The following is a 14,694-nucleotide window of genomic DNA, read 5'->3' as shown; positions in this document are numbered from 1 at the left end:
AAACTTGTATGTGTCTCTATCTGCAGGTTAAGACTCTGGCAACCCAGGTTCAGTTGTGCTTGTACCTAAATCCACCCTGGATAGACACTGTTTTGCATGCACTGCTTCTGTTTGACTCTTCCATTTTAGGGATCAACTGCAAAAACGAAGTTACTTCCCTCACACAAACAGCTATGAAAAACACAAAGCCCATTCTTTCCTGCTCTGGCTGAGGCTACTGTTAGCAGCAGTGAGTTAATGAGGGGAAGTGCACAACGCGGAGAGTCTTTGAGGCCGGAGAGCGCCTCACATAATGGTCCAGTAAAGAAAGGGCAGCTTTGTGCGGCACTACACAGCCTGGTTCCTCTTTAATGACTCCATGTGAACGCCAATCACTCACACATACAATCCTATGGCCACACACTAAGGAGACCTCCATCATGTGAGGGGTCAACATGTGACACAGCAGCACCGGCTCAGAGCTCAGTGTGCCAACAGGTAACTCCTCAGAGAGCTATGGGAGGGTCTGCTGACACTCAAGGGACAATGGAGTGCAAGTAAAACATAACTGCATAGAACAGAGCATAGTGACACATTAGCATGATAAGTTTAGGTAGTCTGAAAACTCAAGAAAAAAATAGATTTGAAACAGCACATTTTCAGGAGGGTGTGATCAATACAAGTGTTCACAGTTCTGCTGCAGAATATTGCACAGCAAGATAGATTCTTGCATCTGTAAGTTCACAAACCGGGCAGACCAATCACAGAGCAGGACTGAGGTTTGTATGGAAGCCAAAGGAGAGGCGCTCAAGCGAACCAAAACAAACATGGCGACGCCAAGAGACGTACTTCTGTCTGTTTTAGCGTCAATACAGACTATTTTGTTTGTGAAAAAGGTGCAGAAGGTAAACTAAAAAAGTTAGATTTTTCGTCTTCTTCCGCTGCTGTCACGCTTTGACCAATCAGATTCAAATAATCGTCCTGACTTTCCACATTTTCCAATCGTTTTCAGCAAGAGCCATCTCGGATTGATAATGTGTAGAACTCAGTTCAGAGTGACACACATATCAGTCTGTCATGAGCCAGGTTAGGTTCTGCAGGAAAAAAAGAGACACCTCAAGGAGAGCCACAGTTAAGGAGATCCACTCCCATGGACAGACAGGCTACCAGGACCCAACGACTGGACCAAACCAGGACCCAACAACTGAACCCCACCAGGACCCAACGACTGGACCAAATCGGGACCCAACGACTGGACCAAATCGGGACCCAACGACTGGACCAAACCGGGACCCAACGACTGGACCAAACCGGGACCCAACGACTGGACCAAACCGGGACCCAACGACTGGACCAAACCGGGACCCAACGACTGGACCAAACCAGGACCAAACTGGCTGTAGAATCTTATACCACAACATTCTATGCCTGAAAGATCGCGTCATTATTTTCATTTTTTTTAAATGAATTAGGACAGTACATATTAATCAATGCGTCTAAAAAAAAGTTTCCACATAAATATGCCGGAGTTAGCACTGGAGCTAAACTTTATCCGTTGTCCTAAAGCAGGTGCAAACATGAAACATTCAATATGATAACACAGACATTTAGACATTACACCAGTCAGACATAAACACACGACATGAGAACACAATAATATGATATTACACTATTTACAATAGAAGTGTCTTATACTTGGTTGAATTTAAAACCAGGTATAAAATAAAGTTTCAAATATGCATGTTTTCAGAAGTATGTTTTGTTCTGTTGTGAATAACAACATTGAGCAAAGTAGAAATATATCACAATTAAATTGAATTGTCACAAATATCAAATCTCAAAAGCTGCACTTATTCAGGACCTGTCCTCAGCTAACAACAAAAAAATTGCCTTTTTGTGAAAAAAATTTACCCTGAGCGTCAGAAATTTGCAAAAATATTCCAAAATGCATGGGATTCCTTCTTGAATTAGTTTTATAGCCTTTTTTCAAATGTTAAAGCTCTTGGATAGGTTTGAAATGTGGACTGTCAACTGAACTTTGATTTGAAAACATGAATCGCTAATCTCATAGCAAATTTCAATACTTAGAATAAATTTGTGCTGTCACAATACTAAAATTTAAACCTCAAGAGACTCAACACTCGATAGAGATACCACAATGGTAACTAAAAATAATGTTCATACAGACTTCATATAGAATGTGATTTTCAACATTAAATCGTAGTATTGTCTTTTATATTCCCATGTGGCCTTATATCTGTGTAATCCCTCAGTCGTTCACACAGGTTCCATACTGGTCCATGGGCATATACTAGTCTATGTGTCTTATACTTGTTCTGATACAGCTCAAGATCATTCTAAAGATATCAAAGAGAGGTTGATTTCTGTCCTGTGAATGTGACTTTTAGTACCAATACCTGCAAAAATGAGTATCTAGTTTTGATACTAGTATTAGTACCAATTAGTATCTGTTTTTTGATACTTTTATGTAGCCCTAGTTGACGGTTTTACACATGCCCATAGAAACTTGTCATGTAACTTGTCTTTCAGGGGATGCACTATAGTGTGTGTGATAGTGTGAATGGAGCTCAAAGGGAGAGGGGGGCCGTGCATCTTTTGGGAGCAGCACACAGAGGAGGGTAGGCCTGTAGGGTGTCAGATGTCTGGGGCAGCTGGCTCTTCTCAGGGCCCACATTCCAACGGGACAGGCCCACTTTACCCTCATCACCTGTGTACATCTGAGAGAGAGAGAGCGCAGACCCAGGAACACAGCACTGCTACAGAGAGGGGAGGTAGTGCGTTTACAGTACAGGAGTAAAACCACCAAATACAGATGGATTTTGATACCTATATAAATTAATCATATCTATTCAAAGTCCTATATTACACAGAATTGACTCTTTTGCGTTGTATGCCATGTTAGAATGTTGTTACCTTATCAAAAACATAGCTGGAGATGTGTTTTGTTTCATTGACACATGTTTGAGTAACCCTTTATTATTACTTTATTATCTGTCTACATCTTAAAGCTCAACCACTTTGTGATGTCATGAAGTGGTAGTTTTCAAGTTAACTGCCACCTTTTATCTTTTGTTTAGTAGAGATTGGAAATTCCAGGGCTGAAATTATAGAAATGATTCTAGTGAAGGTGCATGGAGTTTAAAAACACAGCGGAACACTTGACACATGGGCGTTGCACCCATTCATTACATTCCCTCCTAACTTTTGAAAGGAAGCGATATGGTCCCTCCACTTTTCAAAGCTAGCCTGCTCGTCACAACATGAAATCTGCCATTGCCTGTGCTGCAGTTTCCCTGTGTGCCTTATGTATTTGCCAACAGTGTACATTGCCATGAAACTTCCACTTTAACGTAAACTATATGAGCTGTGGCTCCATGAGTGGTTCTCTCTTTCACACTCAGATCCAACGCAGAGGGAGGAGAAAGAGACACTGAGCCTGACCTCGGCCAGTCACAGCAGATTTTTCGATGCGTTTAGGGATCATTTAAATAAAAAAGGTGAAATTTTAGACTCATTTGTGATGTCAAATACAGCTGACTTTTTATGGCTAGCCTAATTAATGATCAATAATGGCAGCATTTTTGGGTTGTTTCATTCATGTTTTCCTGTCTGCAATAGGACTAAAAACTAGACCCATATGTAGGCTACTTGTTAGAACTGCAGCATTGGTTATTAGACTGAGAAGGAAACAGAGGGACAGAACAGCAGCAGGCAGGGCAGGAGAACACATGCTTTAGATTGTGAGTCTACATGAAATGAATGAATATTTCACCTAAGTTATGAAAGAAATCACATTGAACATTCAGCTGTAAGCTGTAAGTGGCTGAAGTATCACCTGTGCCATGTTTTATCGTGACGCTTCTTATTTTAAAGCTCCACTATGTCAGTTTTCTGGTGAAGGGTCCACCACCTGCTTGTCTCATGAAAATAATATTGCTTTGCTTGAAATGTTCCAGAGTATGTTATAAACAGATATATCTTGCATTTAAAGTGTTATTATTAACACAAAACACAACTCCAGTTATGTTTTTGATGAGGAAACAACATTATAACATAAAATAGTTGAATATAGGCCCTTTAAATAATACAGTCCATTTATTTAGACATTTTGTTTGAATATTGTTTATTCACAATTTGAATGACCACAATTATATAAACAAGCTCCACAAAGACCCAAATTATTCTCTCTGTCATGGATACAACCTCCTGACTGCAAACCATCTCCTTACCTCTGCTACCAACTTGAATGTACCAAAATATGATGTGACTCTTACTTCTTAACAGTAACTGCAATACTTCCCATAAAGAATCACTCTCTGCCCAGACTAAAAAAAGCAAGCTCATCAGTTATTGAACAGCAGATATTTAGACTACCTATTCAAACTATAAAAATGTAATAAACAGTGCAAACAGAAGCCAGTGTGTTTGCTAACCAATAAATGTCTTAAAAGCAATTAGAAATAAAAAAGAACAATATACAGGACAATTATGATTAAGAAAGAAGATGAATGGACTGGTTGTACTGTACTATTTCCAAGAAACACAATCAATTCCACACATGATCTACTTAACTGCTGGTTTAATCCATGCAAATCAACTTTTTAACAAACTACACTCCACTTGGTTTCATAAAGACTGTAGTTGTGGTACAGCTAAAATGAGTACTAGAATCCGCCTGGTAACATTGTAGTCCTATTACCAAGAACCAGAGGAGGGTAGTACTGAGTTACATTTGTTTTAAAGAAACTGCACTTTTCAAAGTATTTTTCTAGCAGCATACTTTTACTCCTACTTGAGAAATGTTTTATTGAAGTAACAGTATTCTTACTTGAGTAAAAAGTTGTGGTTCCTCTTCCCACTGTGAGTAAGTCTACAAGTGACAAAAGCTTTACGTGGACAATATGAAATGATTTGAACATTTGTGTTTCTTGCACAGCTCCTTCAGATCCGATTTTGTTTGTCTCATTTTTGTGTCTTAATGCCTCAAATTATAAATCAGACAGTTACTTTTTAAGTTACACTTGCTTGAGAAGTGGTTTTCCCAAATACTTTTTTACTTTTACTACTTCTGACTCATTTCTTGGATCACTACAATGTACTTCTACTTATATTATTTTGAATATTCTGAAGTAACATTACTCTTACTCGAGTACAAATTGTGGGCTACTCTACCCACCTCTGGCTTAATCAACATCCTAAGCAACTACTACACACTTGGTTTCATAGAGGTTGTAGTTATGGCACAGGTAAAATGAGTATAAGAATCCTCATAGTAGGATTGTAGTACTGCCCATTACCAAGAACAAATCAAACTAGGAACAAAATCCTAATCTAGCTTTGCAAAATGAATCATTTCCACTGACAGCCAGGAACCATCCATGAATCAGCAACTTCCCCCTGTCCATAGAGCCTAGTCCTGCTGATGCGTAAAGCTCCTGCTCTTTTTAGCCGTACCGTCTGACCTCCACTACTAAATAATACATGGGACCGTTTACCCCACCCCTCTCCCCTCTGCAGCCCACGACTCAGCACAACACTGCCTGCTTGCTGCCTTTTACGCAATAGCTCCATACAATATTTAAGAGTCAATTAAATAGAGACAAATCCCACTAGGGTGAATCATGATTGTCACATATGCTTTTACTGGCCTTGAGTGAAGAGCAAACGAAGCTGTGTTAAAAACGTCACATAGAAACAGCCAAAGAGAGCCAAAGTTTCCAACAGAATCCACGACATCAGCTGAGAATGAAGCAAGCCGCGTTGGACCACGATGCGTAAAAGAACTGATGCGCAAAACAGCTCCAAAATGCGTCCGTAAAATCCAAGGGAAAATTGCCCGTTCCAGCCTGGGCAATAGAGGTTCATTATTGGCTGCTTCAAACCCCTGAGCTGTCCTTCCCAGTGGGGTAGAGGGAAAGACCACCACCGCTACGCTAAAAGCTACAAAATACGAACCAAAAATGAGAGACTTACCTTGAAACGTGCGCGCTGAACAGGAGACGATCTGTACCCGCAACGTTTTTTTCCTGTTTTTATTTTTTTTAATAGGATGGCTCGGTTGCAGTCAGACAGACAGGCAGGCAGCACTAGAGGAGCGGTGGAAGGCTACAAATGCAGTCTCTCTATTTAATTTCCCGATGCATCCCCCTTTCAGTACGCGTGGGCTCCCGGTAATGTAATCCGTGCGTAACCGTGGCGCATTTTCCCGCAGCAGAGCGCCGTACACCGTGTGGAGAAAACGCGTTGGCCCGTTCGTTCGTTCTTTCGTTCGTTCTTTCGTTCGCTCGGTGTCACGGTCGCTAACACTCCTCCTTCGCCTTGCTAATCAGTGCGGCCACTCTCCGGAGAGCGCGCGCAGGCAGGCAGTCAGCAGCAGCGGTGTGTGCGCGTTCACAAGGCTTATGGGCGGGGACAGGCTACGTACGTAATGACGGCACGGCGGCGACGTAAGAGAGACAACCCGGAAGTGCTGAAGCCATGTAAACAACCCAGTAACTGCTCGCGCCGCATTTTCACACAATTACTCAGGCGTGATTACACCCTGGCCGCTGCGTGTGGCTCGTGTACACTTTTGTAAAACTGCGCACGCGTCGCCTTCACACTGACAAGTATTCGCACAATGTAAGTAACGCAAAGTAATAATAATAATAATAATAGATGTCAGGACGCAGTGAGCACTCTCCTGTCAGTTGTCAAAACTACACCTCTGAGTCTTGAGTACTATTTTTACTGCCGGGTAGATTCGCAAACAAACATCATATTTGTGGCGTAGTGGTTTTTGTGGAAATAGTTTCTGGTCCAGTAGGTGGCAGTGTTGGTTACAGTTCGTGAGATTATCAGGAGAAGCAGCGGCAGTTTACGGTAGTGTGTGGTGTGTGCGCTGCCAGGAGAGCACGGCTTTTCTCATGCGCTTTTCCAATCTCCTGTCATCTGAATGCGCCTGTGTAAGGTATGTTTAACGCATGACAACGAGCTTTTGTCTGTATGACACTGTTACACATGTTGCGCGTCTGTGTGTGTCTGTATATGTGTGTGTGTGTATAGAGTAGGCTACAGACCGCTGCCAAAAGTGCAGTAAACGCATTGCAGTAATGGAATACTCTGCAGTAGCCTTTATATATAAGAGGACCACTTCACTGTTGTATAAATAGCACGCATCAGACGCCAATACTGATGCACCCACGCAGGGGGTGTTCTACTTGCATCTCTATAGTGGAGTGTTCAGCAGTTACCATGGTGACACAATGCACACATTAGCAAAAGCCAAAAAAAGTTTGAAGATTGTCTGAAAACTTAAATAAAAATACAAAATGGATTTAAACAACACATTTTCAGGAGCCTGTGATCAATACAAGCTTTCGTGGTTCTGTTTAGATGTTTGATTTTAAGCAAAAAAGGTGAGAGTGACTGACTGAAACTGTTGGCTACTGCTAGCTAGCTTGTGACTGTAATGTTATTTGAGAGGGACATGTTTAACAGCACACATCAGCTCACCTGTTGTAGTTTCAGCTAGATCTATCTCTTTCTGTTCATGTTGTGCTAAAACAAAGCTCAGATTGATTCTAATAGTGCTTCAGACAGACTAGTGCCTTCAGTAAGCATTGCATGCCCAAAGAAAATTGATAAAATCAGCTGCAAAGTATCAATTGTCTGACAGGTGAACTTTAAGCATGTCATCTGCTGAAATTAGTGAACTACAGAACAACAGATTTAACCCCTGCCACCCACAATGTGTATTTTACTTTTCTTTCTCTTTTATAAATTTGATAATAATTAGGGATGTAACAATATCTGAAATATTGTGTCATATCGTATCATCAGAAGTCTCACAATAAAAACTCATTGTTATAGTGCAAAATGAGTACAAAAAAATACAGCACTACATAGACCATGATCCTTTGCTCCTTTTCAGTGCAGACTATATGGAGAAATAACTGTTATTAAACACTACACTAAATCTTAATTCTTTGGATTATGACAAAACTAAAGGCATCTTAAAAGGAAAATGTGGCATATTCAAGTCTCCATAAAATATTGTAATAAATACCATGAGATGCATATTGTGAAACTATTATACTGAGAGATTAAGATACTGTTACCCGTTATCCCTAATAATAGTACAAAAGTCATTTAGATTGATGGGACATGCATTATACTGTGGTAATCGTGTGTTTTGTGTGCAGGCATTGTTGTGGTGACGTGGGAGCATGGACCCGGTGGTGTTGAGCTTTCAGGATAGCCTGCTGCGGCGCTCAGACTTGGCTCTACTGGAAGGACCCTACTGGCTCAACGACCAGGTCATCGGCTTTGCCTTTGAGTACTTCTCTGCAGAGCGCTTCCCAAATCTGAAGGACTCCATTGCATTCATCAGCCCAGAGGTGACCCAGTTCATCAAATGTGCTTCCTGTTCGGAGGAGCTGGCTCTGTTCCTGGAGCCGTTGGGACTGTCCTCTCGCAGATGGGTCTTCCTGGCTGTCAACGATAACTCCAACCAAACAGCAGGGGGCACACACTGGAGCCTCCTGGTATATCAACGCAGCTCCCACCGTTTTGCCCACTATGACTCTCAGAACGGCAGTAACTCAGGGCACGCGCGCCGCATCGCTCACAAGCTGGAGCCGTTCGTGGGTGCTGGGCGGAGGGCTGTGTTTGTGGAGGAACAGTGCCCCTCGCAGCAGAACAGCTACGACTGCGGCATGTATGTCATTTGTATCAGTGAGGCTTTGTGTGAGAGCATTAGAGCCGAGGCCAGCCCGCGCCTCTCTGAGACCAGCATTACCCCGGCGTACATAACCCGGAAGAGGGCCGAGTGGTGCCGACTCATCCACAGTCTGGCCTTTCGATAACTTCTAACGACCTTTGGCCAAAGCGCAAACTCCTTCACACAAAACCTGATGTACTTTAGGGATGTAACAATAACTGAAATATTGTGACACTGTATCGTCAAAAGTCTCACAATAATATTGTGGGCAGTTGCAATATATCCAATTAAGTGTCTTTGCTAAATTTCATTGTTATGGTGCAGCAGCTAAAAACTACATAGGCTATGATCTTTTGCTCCATTTCAGTGAAGAAATAACTGTTATTTAGCACTTTTAAATCTTAATTCTTTGGATTATGACAGAACCAAAGGCTTGTCAAGGCATTTTCAAAGGGAAAAATGTAGCATATTCACATTTTTAGCTTCCACTAAATATCGCAATAACTATTGTACCGTGAGCGAGATTGGGATATTGTTACATCCCCAATGTATTTAACAAATCTCCTTATACAGCTGTCTCTATATAACTCCACTATATAAGTCGAACTACACGCTCATAAGTCTTGAGGGATTCCTCTGACAGTAACTGTGACGTTATCCCTCATAGTATATGCACATTTACACTGCCAGTCGAAAGTTTGGACACACTTTTAATTTATTTCTATGATTATTAACACTGAGATTCTCACTGAAAACATCAAAATTATGAATGACATATATAGAATGTAGTAAACAAACAATAAACTAAAAATGACTCAAAACTTGTTTAAGATATAAAAAATAAATACAAACTTTGAACCCTGGTTTGCACTTTTGGCACACCTGTGAAGTGAAAACCATTTCAGAAGCAGGTTTAGTCCAAACTTTGTTAACCCTGAAAAGAGGTGAACTCAGTTTTCATTTTCACAGAGAGAGATAACATAAACCATGAGTCAGTCACCATGGCAACTCACTCTGTGAACCTAACCTGGTCCAGAGCGGATTTTATTCCTCTAACAGAGTTTAACCAGAGTCTGCTCCAGAAGGAGAGCTCTGATTGGACAGTTCACTTCCCCATTAACAGAAGTAGGAACAGGTTTTATTTCAGTTTCTATCACTTAACACAACTCTGAGTCAGGAATTAAACTCAAGGTTAATTCAAACTGCTTTGTGAAGTAGGGTCTTCATCATGAAAGTTTGAGAGAAAGCGAAGGATTTACAGCACTGTCGACAAAACAGAGGGTGCAGGGGGGGATTATTCATCTTTTTTTTCTTTACTACATTAATCTTGTTTCATATATTTGATGTTTTCCCTATGTATATAACATATAGAAAGTAATAAAGAAAAAAGATTGAATGAGAAGATATGTCCAAACTTTTCTCTGGTAGTGTACAGTATTTAACCGACACCAGCATGCCTACTGATGAGTATTTAAAGTACACATGAACAGCCCAAATGTCACAGAGGACCGTCTTTCTATCCATGAGTTGAGTTTGGGGTGAATATAGACATGTTTACACAGATCTGCTCAGGGTCGCTCAGTATGAACCGGACTGACAGACTGAGAATGTACTTCATGGGCTCCTGGTCTGGTCTCCAGCTTTGGTCATGGTTCTGTTCAGCCATAAATACCAGTATGAGTGTAATAGTGTAACTGAGAACGCTGAATGCCTCACGTGAAAATAAAGGAATGTGGACATTTTTGAGAGTGCATTCTTTGTGGTTTATTGTAATGCACTGGCACACAGGGCTGTCATAGTCTTTCTTAAATATGGGGAGGTTACGCCACGTGGTAATCTCTTAACTAGGGTTGTCAAAAGTAGCTTCAGAACTAAAACTAGTATCAAAACTAGATGCTCATGTGTTTTTTATTATCACTATGGTATCGGAATCGGTATTGAGTATCCAGTCTATTCATTAGTATTGAAATAGTTTGAATTTTTAGTATCATGACAACATTACTTTTAATACCTGTCAATGTGCTGCTAATTAAACGCATTTCAAAAGCCAATAACATTTGACAGTGCCCTTGCCAACTTAGACTATAATTCATCATCCTGTCTTATTATCACACCAATCATTAAGCCATAAATCGTGCTTTTATTGGCACTCTGAAGAGAACAGTATGTCAACCGAGCTCTTACTGTTTTAAAAAAGTACTAGAGTCACAACTGAACCTGGGTCCTATATTACACAGAATTGACTTCTGTGAGCTTTAAGTCATGTTATAATGTTGTTACCTCATCAAAAACATACCCGGAGTCATGTTTTGAGTATCCCAGCATTATTAGTCTGTCTACATCTCTAGTGCTCAAAATGCCTTGTGAATGAAATAAAACACAACTCCAGGTCTGTTTGTGACGAGGAAACATCATAATAACATAAATCAGGAAATAGTGTAATATGGGTCATATAAATAAAAGATAACAAGCCAAACTATCATCATGTACTGTAATAAATATGTCTATTTTTACCCTCACTTGCAGTTTCATAGAAGAACATCTCAACAGGCACGTGCCTCGTATAAGTGTGGGTAGGGTGTACTCAGCAGAGGAACAACACAACACAATGAGTATGTCCAAACAGATGAAGTACAAGAGCATGTTTACTACTACTATACAATTACTGTACTATTTCTATCAAATTTTCCACTGCTGTTTGAGTCTGAGATGACACTCGGTAACATGGTCGGGACAAGCCTGGGACGGGACAAGTTTTGTATAGCACAATTCATACGTAAAGTAATTCAAAGTGCTTTACAGAATTAAAAAAGACATTAATATCACAATACTACAGATCAAAACATAAATAATCACAAATAATCATCATAACATTAACATTAAAACAGAAGAGTGCAGAATAAAAACCTTTCAGTCATATGCACAGCTAAACAGAACCATTTGAGCCTGGATGTAAACATTGTCAAAGTAGAGGCCTGTCTCACATCTTCAGGAAAACTGTTCCAGGTTTTAGCTGCATAAAACTCAAACGCTGATTCCCCATGTTTAGTCCTGACTCTGGGCACCAGCAGGAGGCTGGTCCCTGAAGTCCTTAGAGTGTGAGATGGTTCATATGGCACTGACATGTCAGAAATGTACTTTGGTGCTGGTCCATGGAGAGACAAGCAGAGCTGCTTTAAAGTCTATTCTCTGAGCCACAGGAGCCACAGGAGCCAGTGCAGAGACCTGAGCACAGGACGCATGTGTGAAGTACTTCCTGGTTTTAGTCAGGACCCAAGCAGCAGTGTTCTGGATGTACTATATGTGCCTTAAGACTCGTTTGGAGAGTCCAGTGAGCAGGACTTTACAGTAGTCTAACCTACTGGAGACAAATGCATGGATAACTCTCTCCAAGTCTGATTTTTACAGTATACCTTTGATTTTTGCAATGTTTTTAGATGGTAAAAATCTGTAGATGTTACTGGTTTGATGCAGCTCTTAAAGTTCAAGTTTTAGGTATTAGAGAGAGACTGGAAGATCTCATGCCACACATATTGGACATCTGAAGAATGCAATAGTATTACAATATGGAAGCACACTTTTATTGAAACAAATTCTTAATAAAAATGATGAACAAAATGTATGTATTTGTCTTACTTTGTTCTTAGCGACCCATTATAGTGTTTTGTATCATCACAATGAAACAGTCCAGGCCAGCTCAGACAATTAGAACTATTGTGTACACATGCATTAGAGACGATATCTGTGGAAAAAATGAAAATAAATACAGAGCAACAATACAAAGTTCCCCATTTTACTGAAGTGTACTGTTATAGAAAATAAAATGGACAAAAAGGCAGATTCTACATTGGACTTGGGTTGGTCTTTCTTAAGTTTTTATTTTGACACATTTTGACTTGTAAATGAAGGTATGCATTTTTTTTTTTTAACTGAACTTATTGGGCCAAATTCTACATTAAAATATCACACTAATATTGGTACTGCAATACTGAATATAGTGATCAAATATTGCATCTCGCTCATATGATGCGGCTCTATTTTTAGTCCAAAGTGTGTGCTGCTCGGTGCACTACGCTCTGGCATCCAGCTGTCGTTCATCTGCACCCGGAGGAACCAGTCAGACCAGTCGGAGGTTTTACTATTGTCCCAGTACATGCCACAAAGCTTTAGTTCACCTCAACTCACTGCCCCAGAGACACCGGACCAGGGACACACCAGGGACACACCAGGGACACACCAGGGACGCAGCCCCAGGGATGGGCTCATTTACTCATTCACACATCTCTGAGGGACAGTGTGATTGGTCTAACAGGTATCCATGCTTTAAACTCCGCCCCTCCAGCCAGGTGTTTGCAAATGGTCTTTTTAATTAGAAAAAAAAATGATGTAGGCCCCCAAGAGCCCATATATGTGTATTGTAAATAATATAATAAAGTATGTATGTCTCTATAAAGATTACATTTGCTTTTTATATATAGTAGCAAAATATCTGCTGCCCACATTTGTTTTTTTCTTCATTTCTGGTGGATTTTAATGTGTTCCAGTTGGCGACAGTGGGCTGAAATTTACATTATAAATTGTCCTTGCACCAGTGTAAATACAGAGCTGCATTCACTTATGCTTAAAGACAAATGTAGGCCGCAGTAGATATTTTGCTACTATAGATATAAAACAAATAGTAGACAGTGCTGTTCAAACACCACATACACAGTGGATTTTGTGTTTAGCTCCATTTAAACTGACCTGTATTATGTGCATTTGGTGGGGGATGTGATTCGCACCTGTCCCTGTTGAGTTGTTTAGGCCCCTGTGCCTTGTCCTCATCACGTGAATGGTATAAAAACTGAGATTTACATAAAAACACATGAGAAAATATAATATCCCTGCTAAGGTATCAAGACTTCTTTGTTGCACTGGGTTTCAGGGTTGAAATGTTGGCCTCCATTTCTGCTCCAATTTCCAATGACAAATCCAATGTCTCTGAGTCCCCTCTGTGCCCGACCACATTCAAACACACGCCTCTCTTTTTCTAAAATCTGAAGTGACATGATGGTGAACAGTGTAGTGAGAAAACTCTAAGATAAGAAGGATAATCCAGGGCCAACAAAGCCTCGGGTAATGGGGGGGTTCAGATTTTTGGCAGCCTTTATAATCCCAGTGCTGGGGCCATTCTGCACATGCACCAATCACGAGTCCCTCCTCTCACCGTAGAGCACACACTGTGTGCGCCTGTGTGTGTGTTATGGAAGGACATTTTTAAGAACGTGATGTGGAATAAATAGACCAGAGGTGTCAAACTCAAATTCACAGAGACCAAAATTAAAAACTGTGACTAAGTCGCGAGCCAAACTAAATATTTACTGAAAAATTTCAACTACATCTGCATGTTTTTCAGGAGGGCTGGATTAAATTTGAGTGAGGCGACAGATAGCAGATGTTGATGAGTGTCAACAGAAGTGGTGGGGGCCGGTGCAAACACATTTGCAAAGCATTCTGGGATTTGTAGTATTAGAGGTGCATGTGCTATACTGGTGTGGCAGACGGCAGGTCAGCTCTAATACATATACATATGATCTCGCGGGCCAAATACAATTATATCGAGGGCCAAATTTTCAGTTTCTTTGTCATTTAGGGATGTTTTGCCCTGATAATTCATCTGTGTTTCGAACCTCTGCACAGCAAAGCAGGCCAAGGAACATACTAACACAATGATCCAAACCGGTGTAATTCCAGCTCCCACAGATGAATGCTGCTGTTGTGTCCTTGGGCAAGACACTTAACCCCCTGGGAAGAGAGAGATAGAGAGGAGAGACAGGGAATAGAGAGGAGAGAGAGGGAAGAGAGAAAGGAGAGAGAAAGAGAGGAAAGAGAGAGAAAGAGAGGAGAGACAGAAAATGGAGAAAGGGGGAAGAGAGAGATAGAGAGGAGAGAGAGAGGAGAGAAAGAGAGAGGAAAGAGAGAGCGAATGAGAGTCTCCACTATTAATGGGAAAG

The 14,694-nt window shown here is 40.8% G+C and overlaps 2 protein-coding genes across 7 annotated transcripts in view; one reads left to right on the top strand and one right to left on the bottom strand.

The window, feature by feature from the left end:
• Positions 1–6,079, bottom strand: part of myo9aa (myosin IXAa) — a 164,223-nt gene extending 158,144 nt beyond the window's left edge. For all 5 annotated transcript variants that reach the window (XM_033983232.2, XM_055220981.1, XM_055220978.1 and 2 more), the window contains exon 1: positions 5,974–6,079. The gene's annotated coding sequence lies outside the window, so the exon portion shown is untranslated. The remainder of the gene's footprint in view (positions 1–5,973) is intronic.
• On the top strand, positions 6,067–10,447 carry senp8 (SUMO peptidase family member, NEDD8 specific). Of its 2 annotated transcripts, none has more exons than XM_055220985.1 (2): positions 6,067–6,949; positions 8,184–10,447. In XM_055220985.1, the coding sequence occupies exon 2, from the start codon at positions 8,208–8,210 to the stop codon at positions 8,844–8,846; it is 639 nt and encodes a 212-aa protein (XP_055076960.1). In that variant the 5' UTR covers positions 6,067–6,949; positions 8,184–8,207; the 3' UTR covers positions 8,847–10,447. The 2 variants fall into 2 exon arrangements, with proteins under 2 accessions (XP_055076960.1, XP_033842135.1); XM_033986244.2 differs by having other exon boundaries at positions 6,453–6,621.
• The last annotated feature ends 4,247 nt before the right edge of the window (positions 10,448–14,694 follow it).

The sequence above is a fragment of the Periophthalmus magnuspinnatus genome, chromosome 3 (assembly GCF_009829125.3).
Source record: "Periophthalmus magnuspinnatus isolate fPerMag1 chromosome 3, fPerMag1.2.pri, whole genome shotgun sequence".
In the NCBI taxonomy this organism is placed as follows: Eukaryota; Metazoa; Chordata; class Actinopteri; order Gobiiformes; family Gobiidae; genus Periophthalmus; species Periophthalmus magnuspinnatus.
The sequence above is the reverse complement of the archived record's forward strand: the minus strand, read 5'-3'. Positions and strand labels throughout refer to the sequence as shown.

Excerpts from the sequence above, each read along its gene's own strand:
- senp8 (XM_055220985.1), top strand. The coding sequence starts at position 8,208 with ATGGACCCGGTGGTGTTGAGCTTTCAGGATAGCCTGCTGCGGCGCTCA.